The following is a 15,440-nucleotide window of genomic DNA, read 5'->3' as shown; positions in this document are numbered from 1 at the left end:
GATATCGGAGCAAAAGAAGGGCTTTGTCGCCCTCACACCAGGATGGTTGAACCAGCACCATCACCGTTCACATCGTTCCCCCTCACAACAACATCCAAGACCCAGCCCCAATCGCCGCACCCGCGCCCAACACCCTATTCATCCACGACCTCTCCGCACCCGAAGTCGAAACCACCACATCACTCGACGTCCCGAATACCCTCACACTCTGCACCTCGAAATACGCATTATCATACGCGCTCCCATCGCCGACCACATAGTCATTGTAACACGTCCCCGTACAAGTCTCCGCGAACACGCTCGACGCGCCCGCGAAATCGCCACAGAGCGTGATATCGAAAATCAGACTCTGCGCGCTGAAGAACGTGCTCATGCTACAGTCCGTCGCGGGGTAGTTCACGGTCGGCGTGCCGAGGACGCTCGTGTCGATGGAGGACGAGTTTGCTGATACGTCGAGGGAGGAGGGGATGTCGGACCTGGAGAAGAACCAGATGTTGATCGCAGAGTCAGAGAATTCGGTGATGAATTGTCCACCGCCTGCGCTGGCGAAAGCGGCGCCGTATGAGTCTGTGGAGGGGTTTTCGACGACGCAACCTTCGTTGGAGTTGGACTCGTAGGAGCAGTCGGTCGAGTTGACGAGCGTCGAGGTTTGGTTGGCGCCGGTGATGGTACAGCCCTGCGCAGTTTCGGAAAACGAGTATGGTTAGTGTGAGCAGAAGAGTTGATTCGGATGGATAGAAGGGAAGAAGGGGATGTGACGTACGGGTTCTGTGTGGAGAGCGAACTGATTACGCTGGACTTGATTCACACCCTCAAACGTGTCGATCTCTCCACCTGTAGGCCAATTTGGCGCTTGTGACCAGAAAGCAGGCCATACGGAGCACTGTAGGACCGAGCAGCCAGTTCGTCAGATTCCAGCCATAAATAATAACACTTCATGGAGCAAGATAGAGCAACTTACACCGAACGGAACATGCAACATATCAGCTACCCAGACACTCCCCGATGAGAACTCATCCTTCGACGCGATACGGACGGTGTTCCGTTTGTCATTGTAGGCCACTGTGGACGTGTTGTCGACCTTCATGATCGCATTACCAGCATCATTGACGTATGCGAGACTGCTGGCATCGGATGCTGAGACGAAGCTATATTGAGCAGAAAGGTCAGACGGTCGGCACCCTCAAGATGATGGAGATAGGGTCAACGTACATAGCATCTCCATTGGTCAGGTTATCGTCTGCGCCACACCGAAAATAAACGAAATAAGATTAGCCAGCCAATCACGACTCTGGGTAAATTTAGAAACAAAAGAGGGCCGAGTGAAGGTGGGTCCATGGAGGCAGCACGAACTCGGCACTTCACCTCCTTGTCTCGCGAAAGACAGCAGACGAAGAGTAAAAGGAGAAATGGAAGTAATAACGCACAGTTTCCATAAAAGTTCCAGTCATCGAAGAATGTCGACCCCACGTACTCCTTCACGAGACCATAAGACGTGGCACGGACGACAGCAGGAAGGAACATTCCCCAGCATATTGTTTGTGCGGACAGCATTGCGATGAGAGTTGAGTGAAGAACAGGAAACGAGATGGGGATGTGGAAGACGGAGCAAATTGCAAAGTTTGCGCGAAGCCTCGATGGGGCTCTAGATATGTATGCTGCCTGACGTGCGTTGGAGCTGCTGAGCGTGTAGGACGATATGGACTAGGTCGTGCTCAAGGCGTTCGCAGTGCGCAGTCTTAGGGGCTGTCCTTGCGTCTGGACGAACTTCGCTGGATGAATACGGTCGGTGAGATTAAAGGTACAAGTAAGCTTTAGGATCGCCGAGGTGAGGCAATCGAACGAAGCGATCCGAGGAACGGGTTGTCGAGGCAGACGATGATGATGACGCAAGAAAGAGAGTAAAGAAAGATATCAGCTTTTTGAGTACTTGAATGACCCAGCTGGCACGAGTTGGAACGAGGGTGAGCGCGATGGCGATGACAAACTCACCGTCACAAAGATGCCGGGATAACGGAATTGCAGTGCAAAATGCCTGGGTGAACTGCGGCCAAGTGGTTCTGAACTTTGTCGGTAGCGAAAGATGCGCAAGGCCAGCTGCGCGAGTTATATGTACTGCGGGTTTGAAAACGAGATGGAGGAGAGGAACAAGTCGTCCAGTAGGTGAATTTTCCCGTCAGTATCTTCGTCGTTTCGAGGCTCAGACGACGCGGTTGGGAGGCAGTGAGCATCATAGAAGAAGTGTGGCCTTTGTGGCGTCGCCGTGGCAGTTCGCGCCGCCGGCCGGGAGAAAAATGGCGCGTGACGTCATCTCCTGCAGGTGCGCGACGCGTTGAGACGCGTCTCCAGAGGTCTTTCAACGGGCAACTTATCTATGAAGCAACTGATGCAAGTGACCTCAGATGAAAACATTGTGAGCAGTACGATCGTTTTCTTGTTTTTCCTACTTCCGGCCAAAAATCAAATGCGACTGTGAAGGATAAGTTAGTAGAATCTAGAGAACATCCGATTTTGCTGCATGTTCACAGTAAATATGTCTGGGTTTCCAAGCTCGTACTCGTGTACGGGAACGTCCCCAACTCTTCAACAATTTGGTGGAACACAGCGGCGGTAGTTAATCGGCAGTGTGATAGAGGACGACGACGTACCTTTTAAGAAGCCTGAGCACGAGGGTTAAAGAGCGTTGACCTGGAGAAGTGTCCATAAACAGTCGTATTTACGTGAAAAGTGGGTTGTTACATGCCCAGCACAAGCTCATGGTACGTGAGACTCGGAGATGATGTGTTGATTGACGGTTGCCATCCTGGTTGGCCGCATTGAGTCAACTCAAGCTTGAATGTCTGATGCTTTGGAGAGCAAAAAGAAGCAGCAGGAAAACCATCCATAAAGCTCTATGATAAAATGACGAAGAAAGATCCAAAGAAGGAGTACGGTGGAGAGGGTAAAGGTAGATAGGGGCTGGGAGGAATGTGGCGGAGATGTACAACTACCGCCACATCGCGGAGCTCGAGACGGAGATCTAATTATTATCGGCGCACATTGTTTCGAGCTTTGTCCCAAATTTTTTCCTCTCGTTATTGGACATGTTCATCTTTTCGTTGTGGACAGTAAACACGTCCAACCTCACCAAACATGTAGTAAGTCGCTCTGGAGATGCTCTACGAACTACTTACTCGCCTTTGAATCTGTGATCACCGGAGTCGTGACCTGTTCGTTCTGAATCGTTTGGTAGAAGACCGTACAATTCATCTCATTCGTACGGACGTTATAACAGAACATGATATATCAACGGAGCTGACGTGTACAACCTATGTCCGTTCTCGATACAAATCGGCGAATACGATTTATGCTGACCTCCCCCTTCTCTCATGCTTAGCATTCACTTGATACTCAATTGGGTGGTGCAAGGCACCTGTCCGCAGACAGGCCTAATGAACGACATATATCATGAGTGATCTGTGTATATTCGTAGAGGAAAGTGGAGACACGTACTGAGATCGTTACCCCACCAATCGGGGAAGGCATGCGCGTTGCCAACGGCCCCGAAGACGGCGAGATTGAGAATGAAACTGATGACCTGGGTTCCGCCGTCAAGGGCACCTGCGACGATGTAGTTGTCTGCACAGGACGGTTAGTGAAAGGGATACTGATATGGAAGTGGGCAGAGATAGACCTACACTTTGTGAACCATCTCGGGTACCTCTTCCTGACCCACAACTGAGAGATGATGCCGATGGCCATGGAGATATTGACCGATGTATTGATACCGACTGCATGCCCCGCAAAGGTCAGCATGCTAGGCCTGAGATGTGGTACGAAGGACTCGAAAAGTGGAATGAGAAAACGCACCGGAGAGGAAACATGAATATTGCACGACGACACCAGTATTGAAGTTGGCGAAGAAGGTGTTCTTGGGGTACATCCTGTGGAGGATGTATCCGGGGATAGGGAGTAAGCAACCAAGACCAAGAGCGGCGGGGACCATGTAGTATATCTTTCCAGCGCTGAACATCTCTCGGCCCAAGGCACCCCACGCTATCGCCTAAAAAACATCCCGTAGGAATCAACATCTTGAAGTGACAGGCATAGTCTGTGAAGTCTCGTCCACGTACATTTGAGTTGTAGCTCTGTGCGTTCTGACCTGACCACAGACGAGTCCCAGCAATGGAGAGGAGAGCCGGACGTTGCGCGTTGATGATGGACAGCCTACAAAAGCAAATCAAAGAAGTACGATGCCATCAGTAGCTAGTTCAACATCACGAGGAAGCACTCCAAAGATGCATCCGCACATCATAACGTAGTTCAGAATAGCGCCGACTATGCATCCGAGGATTTGGACGACGAAGTTGACTTGGGGTGGGATCTTGATGTACTGGCCGAGCTTCAGGTCCTGAAGAAGCTGGATACCTTGAACGGTGGGCTGGCCTCCATAGAGTGCGGCGTACATGTTCGCCACTGGGAATGAATAATCATCAGTGGGCGTTCTTGACCGGGGGATTATCATAGACTTTACATACCAGGATCTCCAGGAGCCATATATGACGCAATCCTGATTGTATAATCTTTGATAAGAGTAGTTAGACAGCACTGTAGAAGAGTGACTCACATCTGATAGAATCCGTTAAGCTGGGAGGTCGTCGTCAGCTACAGATAGAACATAGAAATTACGACGTTTGCGTACCCCTCCACCGAATTGCTTAAATCCCAGAATAGCGGACGTAGTGGCATAAACGGCGGTGAAGAATAATGACAGGATCAGGATCTGTCCACGAACAAGGGTTATATTAGATATCTTAGCTGATGAACTACGACTGGTACACGCCATGAGTACTTACGATTGTGAGTTGCCACCATGTGAAGTGAGAGTTTCCTGTGTAGTCGGTCGCCTGAGACATTAAAAATGAGTGTCAACTTGCGTTTCTAACTGAGTATAAAGTCACTTGCCTGTGCCATGCCGTAGGCAACGGCGAGAAGAGCGATGAACCTGAAGTCATACTATATATGAGTTGGCTTGCATGATAACGGTTAGCAAATTCCACATACCACCACCGGGGTACCTTCCGGTACCTGAGGATATAAATATGTCAGCTGTGCCCTATATTGGATAGTATATTCGTAGAGCGTACCGTTGCATCTCTACGTTGTCCGAACATTAGTCAGGTGTCATAAACGGTTGGTTTCCTATACTCACTGAGGTAATGCTCGTCATGTACGATGGTCTTCTCTTTGTTCCAGGGATTAAGCGCAAGGACAAACGGCCTGATCCTATGAGAACACTGAGCAACACCCTCAAAGTGGATAGAAGAATATTTGACTTACTCTTGCCAGTAAAAGAGGAATACATGGACCGTAGTCGCACCCATGGCCAAATTCTGTGTGATCAGACTGAGGACGTTGGTGGCCGAAAAGAAGGCGGGCTGAGAGTAATACCGTCGGGTCAGTAGGTCAGCGAGTACCGATGAGCATCACGTACACCAATCTCCGCGAATTTCTCCGGGTCGAATTTGCCGTTCGTCAGGATTGCAGCTGTCATAGGGTTCGTAGGTCAGTGCTGACATCTTTATCACAGATGATCTTGACTTGCTCTGGTTGTACTGGTTGCCTGACGAGCAGGTAAATTACGGAAATTAAGTGGAGGGAATATGGTTTACACACCCTCGGTGTCGAACAATGCCTGTGACCTTGAGGATGTAGCAAATCTGATGAGCCATGGTGTATGATGTAAACAAAGTCAAACGTACATGAAGGGGAAGTCCTTTCCGCGCCAGATGTTGCCGTAGTACACTGCGGACTAGTGCGTAGACAAAATTGGCCACTGCACCAGCCGATAAACAACTTCGAAAAACGTACCATCAGGATATACTGCACCATCGAAGTCAATGTCTGTCTTTGAAGACAAAAAAATAAGCCTTATAACTCACGGTGAAGATGATACCGATGTCCTCGTTCAGCTGAGTCCTGTATTACGATCAGCCTCTATTTCACTCCGAATTGAGTCGAACAGGAGCACAGTACGAACCATAGCGGAATATACATGTTGGATGATCCAATCAAGTTCCAATCCAAGCACACAGCCAACAACTGCGAAGTATATATGAGTAACTCCATCTCAAATGCAGCAATTTGGTGGCACTTACACCCATGCCTTCATTGTTACTGGCCTGTTTCACACAATAATCAGTTGCGAGTTCGACATACGGTGAATAAATAATCGAGACATACCCCTCCGAAGATGCTGAAAGCGCGGACAATGACAAATGATATTTAGAGAGGGAATGTAAAATCAAATCGTTTGACGAACTTGCGGATGGTGGCGTGACTGTGGTCGACGAGGCAGAAGATGGTCTATTGGCATGAGCGTGTTAGTTAGGGGAGGTATGACTACGCAGATGAAGAAAATATACTCACCCAACCAGTCATCAGGGGGAACATCCATTGGGGAACTGCGAAACGATAGTGGGGCGGTGAGGAAATTACTCTCCTCCATGCCATGACTCCCCAAAAATGACACTTACTAATCTCGTAGCAAAAGATGGCGAGAAAGACGCCCCAGAAGAGCTACATTGGAATGAAGGTTAGTCGCCAAAGTACAGCCCCTGCGGTCAACGTACCTTGGTTCGCTTACTGCCCAAACCGCCATCGAAATGCAGGGCTTGGAACATGTTAGCGGACATGATGTTCGTGGGCCAGAAGCAAATTGAGGGATACACAAGCGCTTCTTGGAGGAGACCAGCAAAGCCATAGCCAATAAGTTGAGAGGCTAGCAACTGTGAATGATCAGGTCACAGTCCTTTAACAGGTAGAAGCTGTAACTGACAGTAAAGATGGCGACTCCAGGGTTGACCTGGTTGTTGCTTTGATTTGACCAGGTAAAGACGAATCCGGGTACCATATGATGAGTATTGTGACAACTCACTAGTATAATGACTGGACTGAGATGACCTGGATGGCTGTCGCAGAACTGTCCGAGAACGTAAGAAGGACCGATGTGACACCGGGAGAGAAGGCACGTACTTGCTAGCCGTTGACGACATGATGATGATAGCCGCTGTTTTTACTGTGAATACCTACGACCACGGTGATGGCAAGTGAACCACTGACCATGTTCCTTGATGTTGAAAGGGCCAGGGTTGATCCACTTGAACAGGCCCTTCTGTGGAACGACCTTTTCCCAAAACTTGCCAACAAAGTAGGTTATGATCAAGAGAAACCCTGGGAGATTCTCGGTCAGTCGGAATATAATTAGGGATTCTTATCGCTCAAACAGTGGCACCTTGAGAAACTGAGAGTGTTTGTGGCTTGAAATAGTATAGTTGCGCCAACACAGAGCTTTATGTTCCCAACAGTCGTCAGCGGGAGGCTTCGTCGCGCCACAAGGTCTAGAGATAGCATTAGGAACACACGGACACTCACCCAAACGCGGAGAACCCAAGACCGAGGAAGAACATTCGAAACGTTAGAATCGGTAAATCCACGTCGTCACTTTCCACTTCTGTCAGCAAATCGATGAGGCGAGCATGGCTTCGGGGATCCGTACCGGGTACTAAGTACTTTAATGGCGACGTCGTGTGCCGTCTCGACCTTGTACTCGTCGTCGTTAGCCTCCCCGCTAGCGAGACGAGCCTATACCCACCACGCATTGGTGGTTAACCATACATCAGTGACATTTACCGGAGAGCCGATTGGCACTTACCTCAAGTTCCTCTGTCTTCTTCAGTTGCTCGACATCATCGACAGTCTCCGTAGAATTCAAATCCTCCTTCGAGAGCTTCTCCTCGTCGTCAACGGGTTCTGTGCGTCCTCCAACTGGGTCGGCTACCTTCTCGTTGAAGTCTGCCATAGTTCCAGAGCAGGACTTGAGGGAGTACGATGCAAGGAGAGTGACGGTGGTGCCTCAGAGTGGGTGCCCGTCTCGCGCGACCACCTTTTAAACGCTATGTGAAGAACACCACATAGGGAGATCCACAATTCTCATCAGTCTCGCATGACAAGGCTACTGAATGAGCGATAGCTAAAATGGCACAGTGGAACCCGGAAGGAGCGTCGTTGTTCACAGCGAAGGAGCGGATGCACACGATAAGTGCTTTACTTAGAAGACACCCAGAGGCACGCTGCGGGTACTTGACGTGCGAGTGTGCATTCTGACACTCTTCGGAGCATGCTGGAGAGCGTGGGTGGAGGCCACAAGCGTGTGCACGCTGTTCACATGCATTTCAGCCGTTCCGACAAGAGCCAATACATCGTAAGCTTCTTAATTCTCGGAGATTTTGGAACATTACCAAGCTTACTGTTACAGCCGGACATTCCTCATCGCACTGTCCAAAACTTACTAGTCAACGTCGATTGATGATGAAACCGACTGTTCATGCTGCAAATACAAGTCTTCCTAACGTATCTTCTCACCAGCCTGGCCAATCCGAGGAGCTAGTTTGACTTCGAGTGTGCGTAAGTGGCCTCTAGTCTAGATTTGACGTAGTCACCGGCTGTGACGACTTCGTATTTCGCGGGGAACTCGGGGGAAACGCAACTTTCCAATGCCTGTGACATAGAACAGTATGTAGGTCATGTCTGGAATTTAGTTCACAAAGCTGCACGACGCACCTCAAGCTTCACATTGTAATCCGTGCCAAAGAACAGCGGCATGGAATAGCGCTCAATGCCGGTGCGGTTAGTAGCACGGTGTTTCGTTGATTTGAACACGTCGTCTGTAAGTCGGAGCAGAATGAGACAATGTCGCACGATCAAATAAGACCGGAAAAAACGGGTACTTGTCCATCTAGCGAACTGATCGCCCAAGCTGGTGTGATCATTAGCGCAGAGTAAGATACAGAATCATCTAAAGACCCACTTGATGACCAGCGATCCGGGTATTGGCACGGCGTCTATCCACTGTCCTCGCTTATTCAAAACCTGAAGTGCATTTATGCCGTCTTGTTGCCACAATATAGTAAAGCACTACGTTTGACCACAGAATGTGAGTATATAGGTTTAAGGAACGCGGTGATCGGGACTCACCTCGTAGCTATTACAGCGGTGAGTTGTAAAATATGAGCAAGCCAAGTCGACAAGTACAACGAAGACTAACTCTGTATGTGCCCCTATCCCGATGGTGCTGTCTGACACGTCTCCGTCCTGAGGCGGATAGTAAAGCATTCGCATAATTGCTGCAGGCCTCGTTATCTAAGCATTAAGGCGACTGCAGGTCAGTCACCATTGTAAGACGTTGGCCCACAGAACACCTACCTTGTCATCAAAAAAATTCTCTGGAAGATCCAACGCGAGAGCGAAGAGTGGAAACATGTATTTGCCTAGGCTTATCGCCGCGTGGCTATTCATGCACCTAACTTAACGATCGTTATAACGGCATTGGCGGAAAGAAACCCCGTACTAATATTCGAGTGCTGCTTTCCTGAACCCGGGGATTTCTTCCTCACTGGGCCACACGTTCTCGCCCTTCATAGCGCCTTCACTTTCCGTATCTGTGGCTGGCTGAGACTGAGACTCGAACAGCTCCTCCCATCCTATATCGAACCCTTCGTGAAGATCGCCTCTGTTCAATGGATCCGTGTTTTCACCAAGCAGAGCGGTGTACCCTTTGAAATTCGATGAGTTATGGATATCGAGCTAAAGATAGAGGATATATGAGCCTGGTGCAAAACATAGTCGATGACACAGTGCGGACTTACCGCGATCTTCGAGGCAAGAGGGAGGGAGAAGAACCGTTGCGCTGCAGCATGAGCACGAGAGGTCGTTGCATCCGGTACACCGTGATTGGTAACTATTGTAAACGGTCGTTCCTCAGAGATCTCGCGATAAAAACGGTATATGTCTGTATAGGCCCACCATAGAAGAATCCTACATTGATACAGGCGTCGCGGATAGAGTCTGCCATCTGTCGACGCAAGTCAGGATCATTGCTACTGGCACCGTTTAAATCTCTACGCGGAGATTTGAGCCTTCGTGAGTACTACAGAGAATAAAAGGCAGCACACATCAGAGGGATTTCGTCGAATGTACTCTCTGTTCGTTCCACAGCAAACATAAGAGGCCGTTGAAGAGGCTTATCAGCTGACATCGTGAGTACTGCAGGCTCCCAGGCTCGAGGTCTAGGGAAAGCACTTCCCCGACGGGACAGTCAAAGTGGAGGTTGATGTTCAGTTCTTATCATGGTGAGAAACCGAATTCAGGGCGTCGAGCGGGGTCGTAAGCGGAGTTCAAACTTCCAGGCGCCAGGCACCAGGCTCCTAATAGTTAGGCTCAAGTTGGGCCACAATGGAACGAGCGATTCCGGTTTTGACCTACCTATTTAATATTTTCGCCAGTAATCACTTTATACGCCTTTGAAAATTTTATAACTCGCTCGATGTTTTGTGCTAACGACTACATCATGTATTAAAAAGAAATTCGAGCCATGACGCTTCCATGCCCCACCGACCCCCGGCGAACTCAGAACTCCCCAGATCCAGGCCCAAAATGCTGTCCTTTAATAACCTTTTTCCAAGGTGTCGACTTTGTGTCCATTGTCTCGATAGTATTACCCCACCAGTCAAAGGAGATTTTGTTGTAGGAGAGAGCGAAGAATATGATGATGGTGGCGAAGGCTACACCGGTGTCGAGTCCGGCGGAAAGGAGGTCTGTGGACGAGATTGGCATATGTAAGTGGATGAACTCGGTAGTTGAGATAAAGGGAGGGGACACATAAGGACCAGGAGGAACATTCGTACAGTTGTAACGCTTCCACCATGCGAAGGCGCGTCGACGGATGTAGTAATTGAATACAAAGCCAGTGATGAACCTTTTGATGTACAAGGCCTCGTATATTTAGCAAAGAAAAAATATGTCGAGGAAACACAGGTAGGAAGGCGCACCAGAGCGAAAATTGTGTAGTGTTCGCTGGAGCTATAGAAGAAAAGAAACTCAAAGTCGGGACCCCCGAAGGAGCAACGCGATTGGACGTACGGATTGCACCAGCGGAATTGAAGCTGCGGAAGGATCAACAACCATATTTTAGTAGGCTATATAAGATAAAGCTGGTACTACTCACAAGATAGGCAGATGGACATAACGCAGCCAGCTCTTGGGATAGCGTTTATATAAAAAGTAGAAGATGACGACCAGCGCGGGCTATACGTCAAGCCAAAAGCGTTAGCACAAACCCTCAGGTAGATAGCTTCGAAAGGATACTCACGCCGATGAGGAAGAACCACGGCAACTGTCCCTCGCACGTTTTAATTAGCTCTTACTCAATAACAGAACGTTACAGATGAAGAGTCTTACCTGCGTATACGTCTGCCCCCTCTGAAACAGCCTTTGTGGTCCAATCGCTGCAGGGTGAGCCCAAAATGTATCAGCACTACAGTAGCCATGGGACATTGAAGGATAATCCAGCACTTACTCCCCCATATAATACTCGCATTGTAAACCACCTTCGTCCCAGCACACGTGAACCGATTCTTGTTTGTCGGACTACATAAGTCCTCTATGTTCCCGAGCATCCACCGGAAGACTAGTTTTTACAAGCAGACAGACGCGTGAGTTTCGTTGTTCAAAGGTGGGAAGGAAAGAATGTTACCTCCAACTTGAGTAATACATGACAGAATTGAGGAGTATATTTGCGCCCAGAAGAGAATCCGAGGGCTAACTTTCCTGTAAGGAGTCGTGGGCTTGAGTATGAGAGGGACCTACACGTAGCGAGGTTGAAGAGGCAAAGGAAATAGGGCAGTACGAACATGTACTGTACGAAGAAAAGAACATCACATACGTCAGCACAAAATTTGTCAGTCATGGAAAGAGTCAGGGTAAGGCTGACCTGGCCGAGCTTGAGATCTTGCGCAAAGTCCATGCCATGTTTGACCATATTATATCCCTACAGAGTTTATAGCACAGAAAGACGGCAATAAGCATCAACCAAATGCTACAATGGCGATACCAATGGGAAAGTCAAGATGATAACTTCATACTCACGTAGATTTTGACCATCATATTTGCAAGTGGCTTCCCAGGCCATATATATCCCGCGATGAGTTCCGCTATCAGCATAAACTCTTGAGCTCGTGAACGATGATGAGCGAGAAAGTAAATGTACGGACTGATGATATTAAGATATATCCTCTGGTTCGTAGCGCCCTCCAATATCCCTTCCGGCACCATCATCACTACGCCGATACCCCAGGCCACGACGATGAAGCCCCACACAGGCAACTACACGAGAAAAACACGTATCATAAGTGTAAATAGTCTGGAAGAACGGCTTTGGGGAGAAGCTTACCTGTGTGTCCCAGTATCGTGTAGTAAAGATACCCAAGCCGAGGGTGACCACAGTCAGGACCATATACCACCTATATATCCAACAAATATTGAATAAGCCGTCGATCCCCGAGCCTCGTCGATGCAGCCATGACATACCACTCTGGGACGTTCTTATACTTGCTCATAAGCCGCTTATGGATGTCCTCGCCACCACTCGCAGGATTTCGAAACTAGGAAGACAAGTGAACACGGTCCCTTTTGGCTTGTCCACCCAAGAAGCTAGTCGACAATTGAGCAGACGTACCTTCGCCCATATTTCAGCCCCGTTGTACAGATAGGTATGTATCAGAATGGCTGCACAGATGAAGACACCATACATTAGTCGAGTGGTCGAACAAATGTGAAGGCAGGGGAATATTACACACCAGTGATAGCGGCGAAATTAAGCCCGTACGAGATCGAGTAGGTCATAGCGATATACCTGCCATGAATAATCAGCATAGTCATCGATTGAGAGAAATTAGGATCGGTTGCCGGTAGGGGTAGAGATGGAAATCTTTCGGGGAATAGGGAACCAAGGCAGGCAACGTACATTGGAGAATACGCTTTATAATTCTCGAGGTTGAACGACAGATCTACATAAGACGTCAGCCGACTCCAGGACATGAACTCAACACCAGCACGTTATAAGAGGTGGTATGTGCGGGGTGTGAATACATACCTGAATTGACGACTTTGCTGACGTTGTAAGATGCTCCCGTGTTGTCGAATGTCGAGCTCGAGAGGAGCGGAAGACTAACCCGTAAATGAGACGCCTTTTACAACGAAACATGATACACAGAAGTGGACATACTAATATGAGTACCAGACACCTGCGTCTTTATTCGAAGGCGTTTAGTGCCCTCAAGTATCCTACTACGACAAGAGAGATACTTACAATATAGCTAGAGACGCGTGAGACACACACTGGGTCCAGACAGATAAGAATGAAATACGTACGATAGGAGCAACAACGAAATAAAATAATGCTACCGACGCGAACGAGTTCGCCGTCACCCAGAAGGGCGTCGTCAGCGGCTGGCCAGCATAGCTGATCACCGTCCAGTCGAACGAAATCGGAAGGAGACCTGAACATGACGTACGCCATAAACCATATGCCACGCACCACGAGGTCGCCAGTCAGAACAAATCATACACTGGATTATCACTAAAGTGTAGATGGAAGGCGGAGGGAAGCTCACCAAGACCGCTGCTCATCCCAAACAACGCGTTGACTTTCTGATTATTCGGCCATATCCAAGTGAAAAAGGCAAATGAAGAGAGGCCTGTCCAAATATAATCTGGGAACCAGTACCAGAGAAAACTCCCTGCGACGACGTAGAGGAAGAATCGATAACCTATGACGAGTGCACGAAGTTCAGACGATGGAAGTGTTGAGTTTCCAGAGTGAAGTACAATATACTGACGTGTTACTACCCATCCATTTGCAGGATTCCGATTCTGAGGCTCGTGTAGAGCGCGAAACAGAACAGTCGAAGCGAGTGAAGACGGCCAGATCATGGCGCCTGGAGAAATACTCAGCATGGGAGAACATCGGATACTCGAGGAAGATATACACACCAGGATACACGATCCACCGCCGTGCAAGACCCGCCAGCCCAAACCTAGGTCGATATTCTCGTCAGTCAACTTGACTCAGACTAGCAAGGCAAGGTCAAGAGAGAACTCACCCAAGAACCTGACTGGTAAAAATATACAACACTCCGAAACCAGCCCCATAGTCCAATCCCCAATACTCCTTCGAAGTCATGGCGACCAGCGAGTTCATACCATAAGCCGTACTGTTCGTCAGATTTACGCATATCACGATGATGGCGTGTCTGAGGAGAACGAGGTAATTATTATATGGAACTGAAGGTTTTGGAAAGAGAAGCACAGCTTATATAACAAAGCGACGTACTCTTTAACGTGAAAACGTCCGGGATTTATCCTGAACCTCCATCGTCCAAAACCGACCCTCCACGTAGGAAGTCGCTCCCATAGCCGCCCAATGGGGAATACGAGGAGTTGGGCCACAACGTAGTTGAGTGACAGACTTGGCTATGTCGACATGAGATATCATTGATATTTTGGCGAATGTCCAAGCAGGAGCTTCAGCTTCAGGACGGAGTGTTTGGTAAGTTGTGGCTTACATAGCGTAGTCTATTAGTGCGCACATTCGTTTGCGTATCAGCAGGTAGTGTGCATAGACATTAGACGGGTACTTACGAGAAAAATACGTTGACTCCCGAAAACAGTATCACGAAAATTGTCGTCAGGAACCACATTCGGAACGCTGTATGCTCGCATTTCAGTTAAACAACGCATTTAACGGACAAGATTGAAAGCGCAAAATCGAACGCACTATTGACCTCCAACTCCACATCATCACCCGTCGACACACAAGCCTGCACCTCCGGAAAAGGTGACCGGTCCCCGGAGACATCCCACCTGGCTGACTCCATGGGCGTCAACTCTTTCGTATCGGCGTCCATCCTATCTCCATCGTGCTGACTATGGCTTTCCTTCTCGCTCAAGCTATCGTTGCCAGCCTTCTCGACATCGACGTCAACATCAGCCTTGATATCCTCTTCACTAGGAGTGACGGGACTAGAAAAGGGTAGTTCGGCGGTTGGAGCCGCCATATCTGAGCTTGAAGCTGTGGAAGACTCAGCCTGATCTAGATTATTCAGAGGCGACGAGGTCTGACGCCGTTCTCGAGTCGTTGATGTCCAGGGTAAGTTACTCTCAAACCAGGAAAGAACTGCCATGTTGACAAGCGCAAGCCCAGAGTGAACAGATCCAAAAACCACAAAAAGATGTATGTTCTTACGGATAGCAGGGCAGAGAAAAAAGTGGAGGGGGAAGAGTTCGAAGGCGGGATTGAAGATGCTCAGGCTCCTCTCAACTCCGGGTACAATGATTGTCTTTCGTAAAAATGCATGCACCATATGGACCACCATTCCATGCTTCCCGCTATTTATACTCCGTCCCGCTCATCACGGTACACGATGGAGTTTGCGCCAGCATCGAAGGAGGAGCTGCAGTGCTCCATTGATAGTGCTCTGGACGCCAAACCATACTAGGACTAGATAAGGCTCAAAGAGATCCGATTCGTATCAGGGCAAAGCAAAAGTCGAGGAAGTTGAGAC

At 48.8% G+C, this 15,440-nt stretch overlaps 4 protein-coding genes across 4 annotated transcripts; all 4 read right to left on the bottom strand.

Annotated features, from left to right (window-relative positions):
• Positions 1-82: 82 nt before the first annotated feature.
• STEHIDRAFT_59172 (glycoside hydrolase family 16 protein) lies at positions 83-1,524 on the bottom strand (the record flags this gene model as incomplete). Its single annotated transcript, XM_007304595.1, has 5 exons — positions 83-676; positions 764-883; positions 962-1,148; positions 1,213-1,240; positions 1,428-1,524. 5 exons carry the CDS (start codon positions 1,522-1,524, stop codon positions 83-85), a joined length of 1,026 nt encoding a protein of 341 aa, XP_007304657.1.
• A 1,866-nt stretch (positions 1,525-3,390) lies between these two features.
• STEHIDRAFT_139869 (OPT oligopeptide transporter) lies at positions 3,391-8,013 on the bottom strand (the record flags this gene model as incomplete). Its single annotated transcript, XM_007304917.1, has 36 exons — positions 7,694-8,013; positions 7,538-7,623; positions 7,414-7,482; positions 7,274-7,329; positions 7,102-7,212; positions 7,015-7,048; positions 6,917-6,961; positions 6,818-6,854; positions 6,612-6,767; positions 6,516-6,558; positions 6,409-6,443; positions 6,302-6,345; positions 6,223-6,235; positions 6,138-6,161; positions 6,020-6,081; positions 5,922-5,958; positions 5,851-5,862; positions 5,742-5,791; positions 5,656-5,681; positions 5,585-5,602; positions 5,474-5,526; positions 5,320-5,417; positions 5,192-5,265; positions 5,127-5,136; positions 5,044-5,067; positions 4,945-4,984; positions 4,836-4,886; positions 4,682-4,762; positions 4,607-4,626; positions 4,518-4,549; positions 4,290-4,455; positions 4,113-4,206; positions 3,850-4,042; positions 3,678-3,770; positions 3,493-3,618; positions 3,391-3,428 (listed from the first exon to the last, which is right to left on the bottom strand). Exons 1-36 carry the CDS (start codon positions 7,838-7,840, stop codon positions 3,391-3,393), a joined length of 2,298 nt encoding a protein of 765 aa, XP_007304979.1. The 5' UTR covers positions 7,841-8,013.
• A 161-nt stretch (positions 8,014-8,174) lies between these two features.
• STEHIDRAFT_98472 (2OG-Fe-II oxygenase) lies at positions 8,175-10,124 on the bottom strand. The gene is made up of 11 exons (XM_007304916.1): positions 9,993-10,124; positions 9,844-9,938; positions 9,687-9,778; positions 9,389-9,624; positions 9,244-9,328; positions 9,086-9,180; positions 9,016-9,022; positions 8,849-8,955; positions 8,769-8,797; positions 8,602-8,705; positions 8,175-8,538 (listed from the first exon to the last, which is right to left on the bottom strand). The coding sequence occupies exons 1-11, from the start codon at positions 10,073-10,075 to the stop codon at positions 8,425-8,427; spliced, it is 1,047 nt and encodes a 348-aa protein (XP_007304978.1). The 5' UTR covers positions 10,076-10,124; the 3' UTR covers positions 8,175-8,424.
• Positions 10,125-10,446: 322 nt separating this feature from the next.
• STEHIDRAFT_58133 (OPT oligopeptide transporter) lies at positions 10,447-14,783 on the bottom strand (the record flags this gene model as incomplete). Its single annotated transcript, XM_007304526.1, has 26 exons — positions 10,447-10,634; positions 10,725-10,795; positions 10,869-10,916; positions 11,045-11,124; positions 11,189-11,212; positions 11,278-11,324; positions 11,396-11,506; positions 11,573-11,663; positions 11,810-11,866; positions 11,965-12,029; positions 12,090-12,201; positions 12,269-12,338; positions 12,406-12,479; positions 12,554-12,603; positions 12,675-12,730; positions 12,842-12,884; positions 12,971-13,044; positions 13,211-13,376; positions 13,491-13,646; positions 13,716-13,814; positions 13,870-13,913; positions 13,980-14,129; positions 14,210-14,349; positions 14,442-14,451; positions 14,518-14,584; positions 14,654-14,783. The coding sequence occupies 26 exons, from the start codon at positions 14,781-14,783 to the stop codon at positions 10,447-10,449; spliced, it is 2,223 nt and encodes a 740-aa protein (XP_007304588.1).
• Between the last annotated feature and the right edge of the window lie 657 nt (positions 14,784-15,440).

Source organism: Stereum hirsutum (assembly GCF_000264905.1).
Source record: "Stereum hirsutum FP-91666 SS1 unplaced genomic scaffold STEHIscaffold_8, whole genome shotgun sequence".
In the NCBI taxonomy this organism is placed as follows: domain Eukaryota; kingdom Fungi; phylum Basidiomycota; class Agaricomycetes; order Russulales; family Stereaceae; genus Stereum; species Stereum hirsutum.
Note: the sequence above shows the minus strand (reverse complement) of the source record. Positions and strands in the feature narration are given on the sequence as shown.

Coding starts and splice junctions, on each gene's coding strand:
- STEHIDRAFT_98472 (XM_007304916.1), bottom strand. CDS start 10,075: ATGTCAGCTGATAAGCCTCTTCAACGGCCTCTTATGTTTGCTGTGGAA. Junction 8,706..8,768: donor TCAGTTCGCTAGATGGACAA/GTACCCGTTTTT, acceptor TCCGACTTACAG/ACGACGTGTTCAAATCAACG. Junction 8,539..8,601: donor ATTACAATGTGAAGCTTGAG/GTGCGTCGTGCA, acceptor TCTATGTCACAG/GCATTGGAAAGTTGCGTTTC.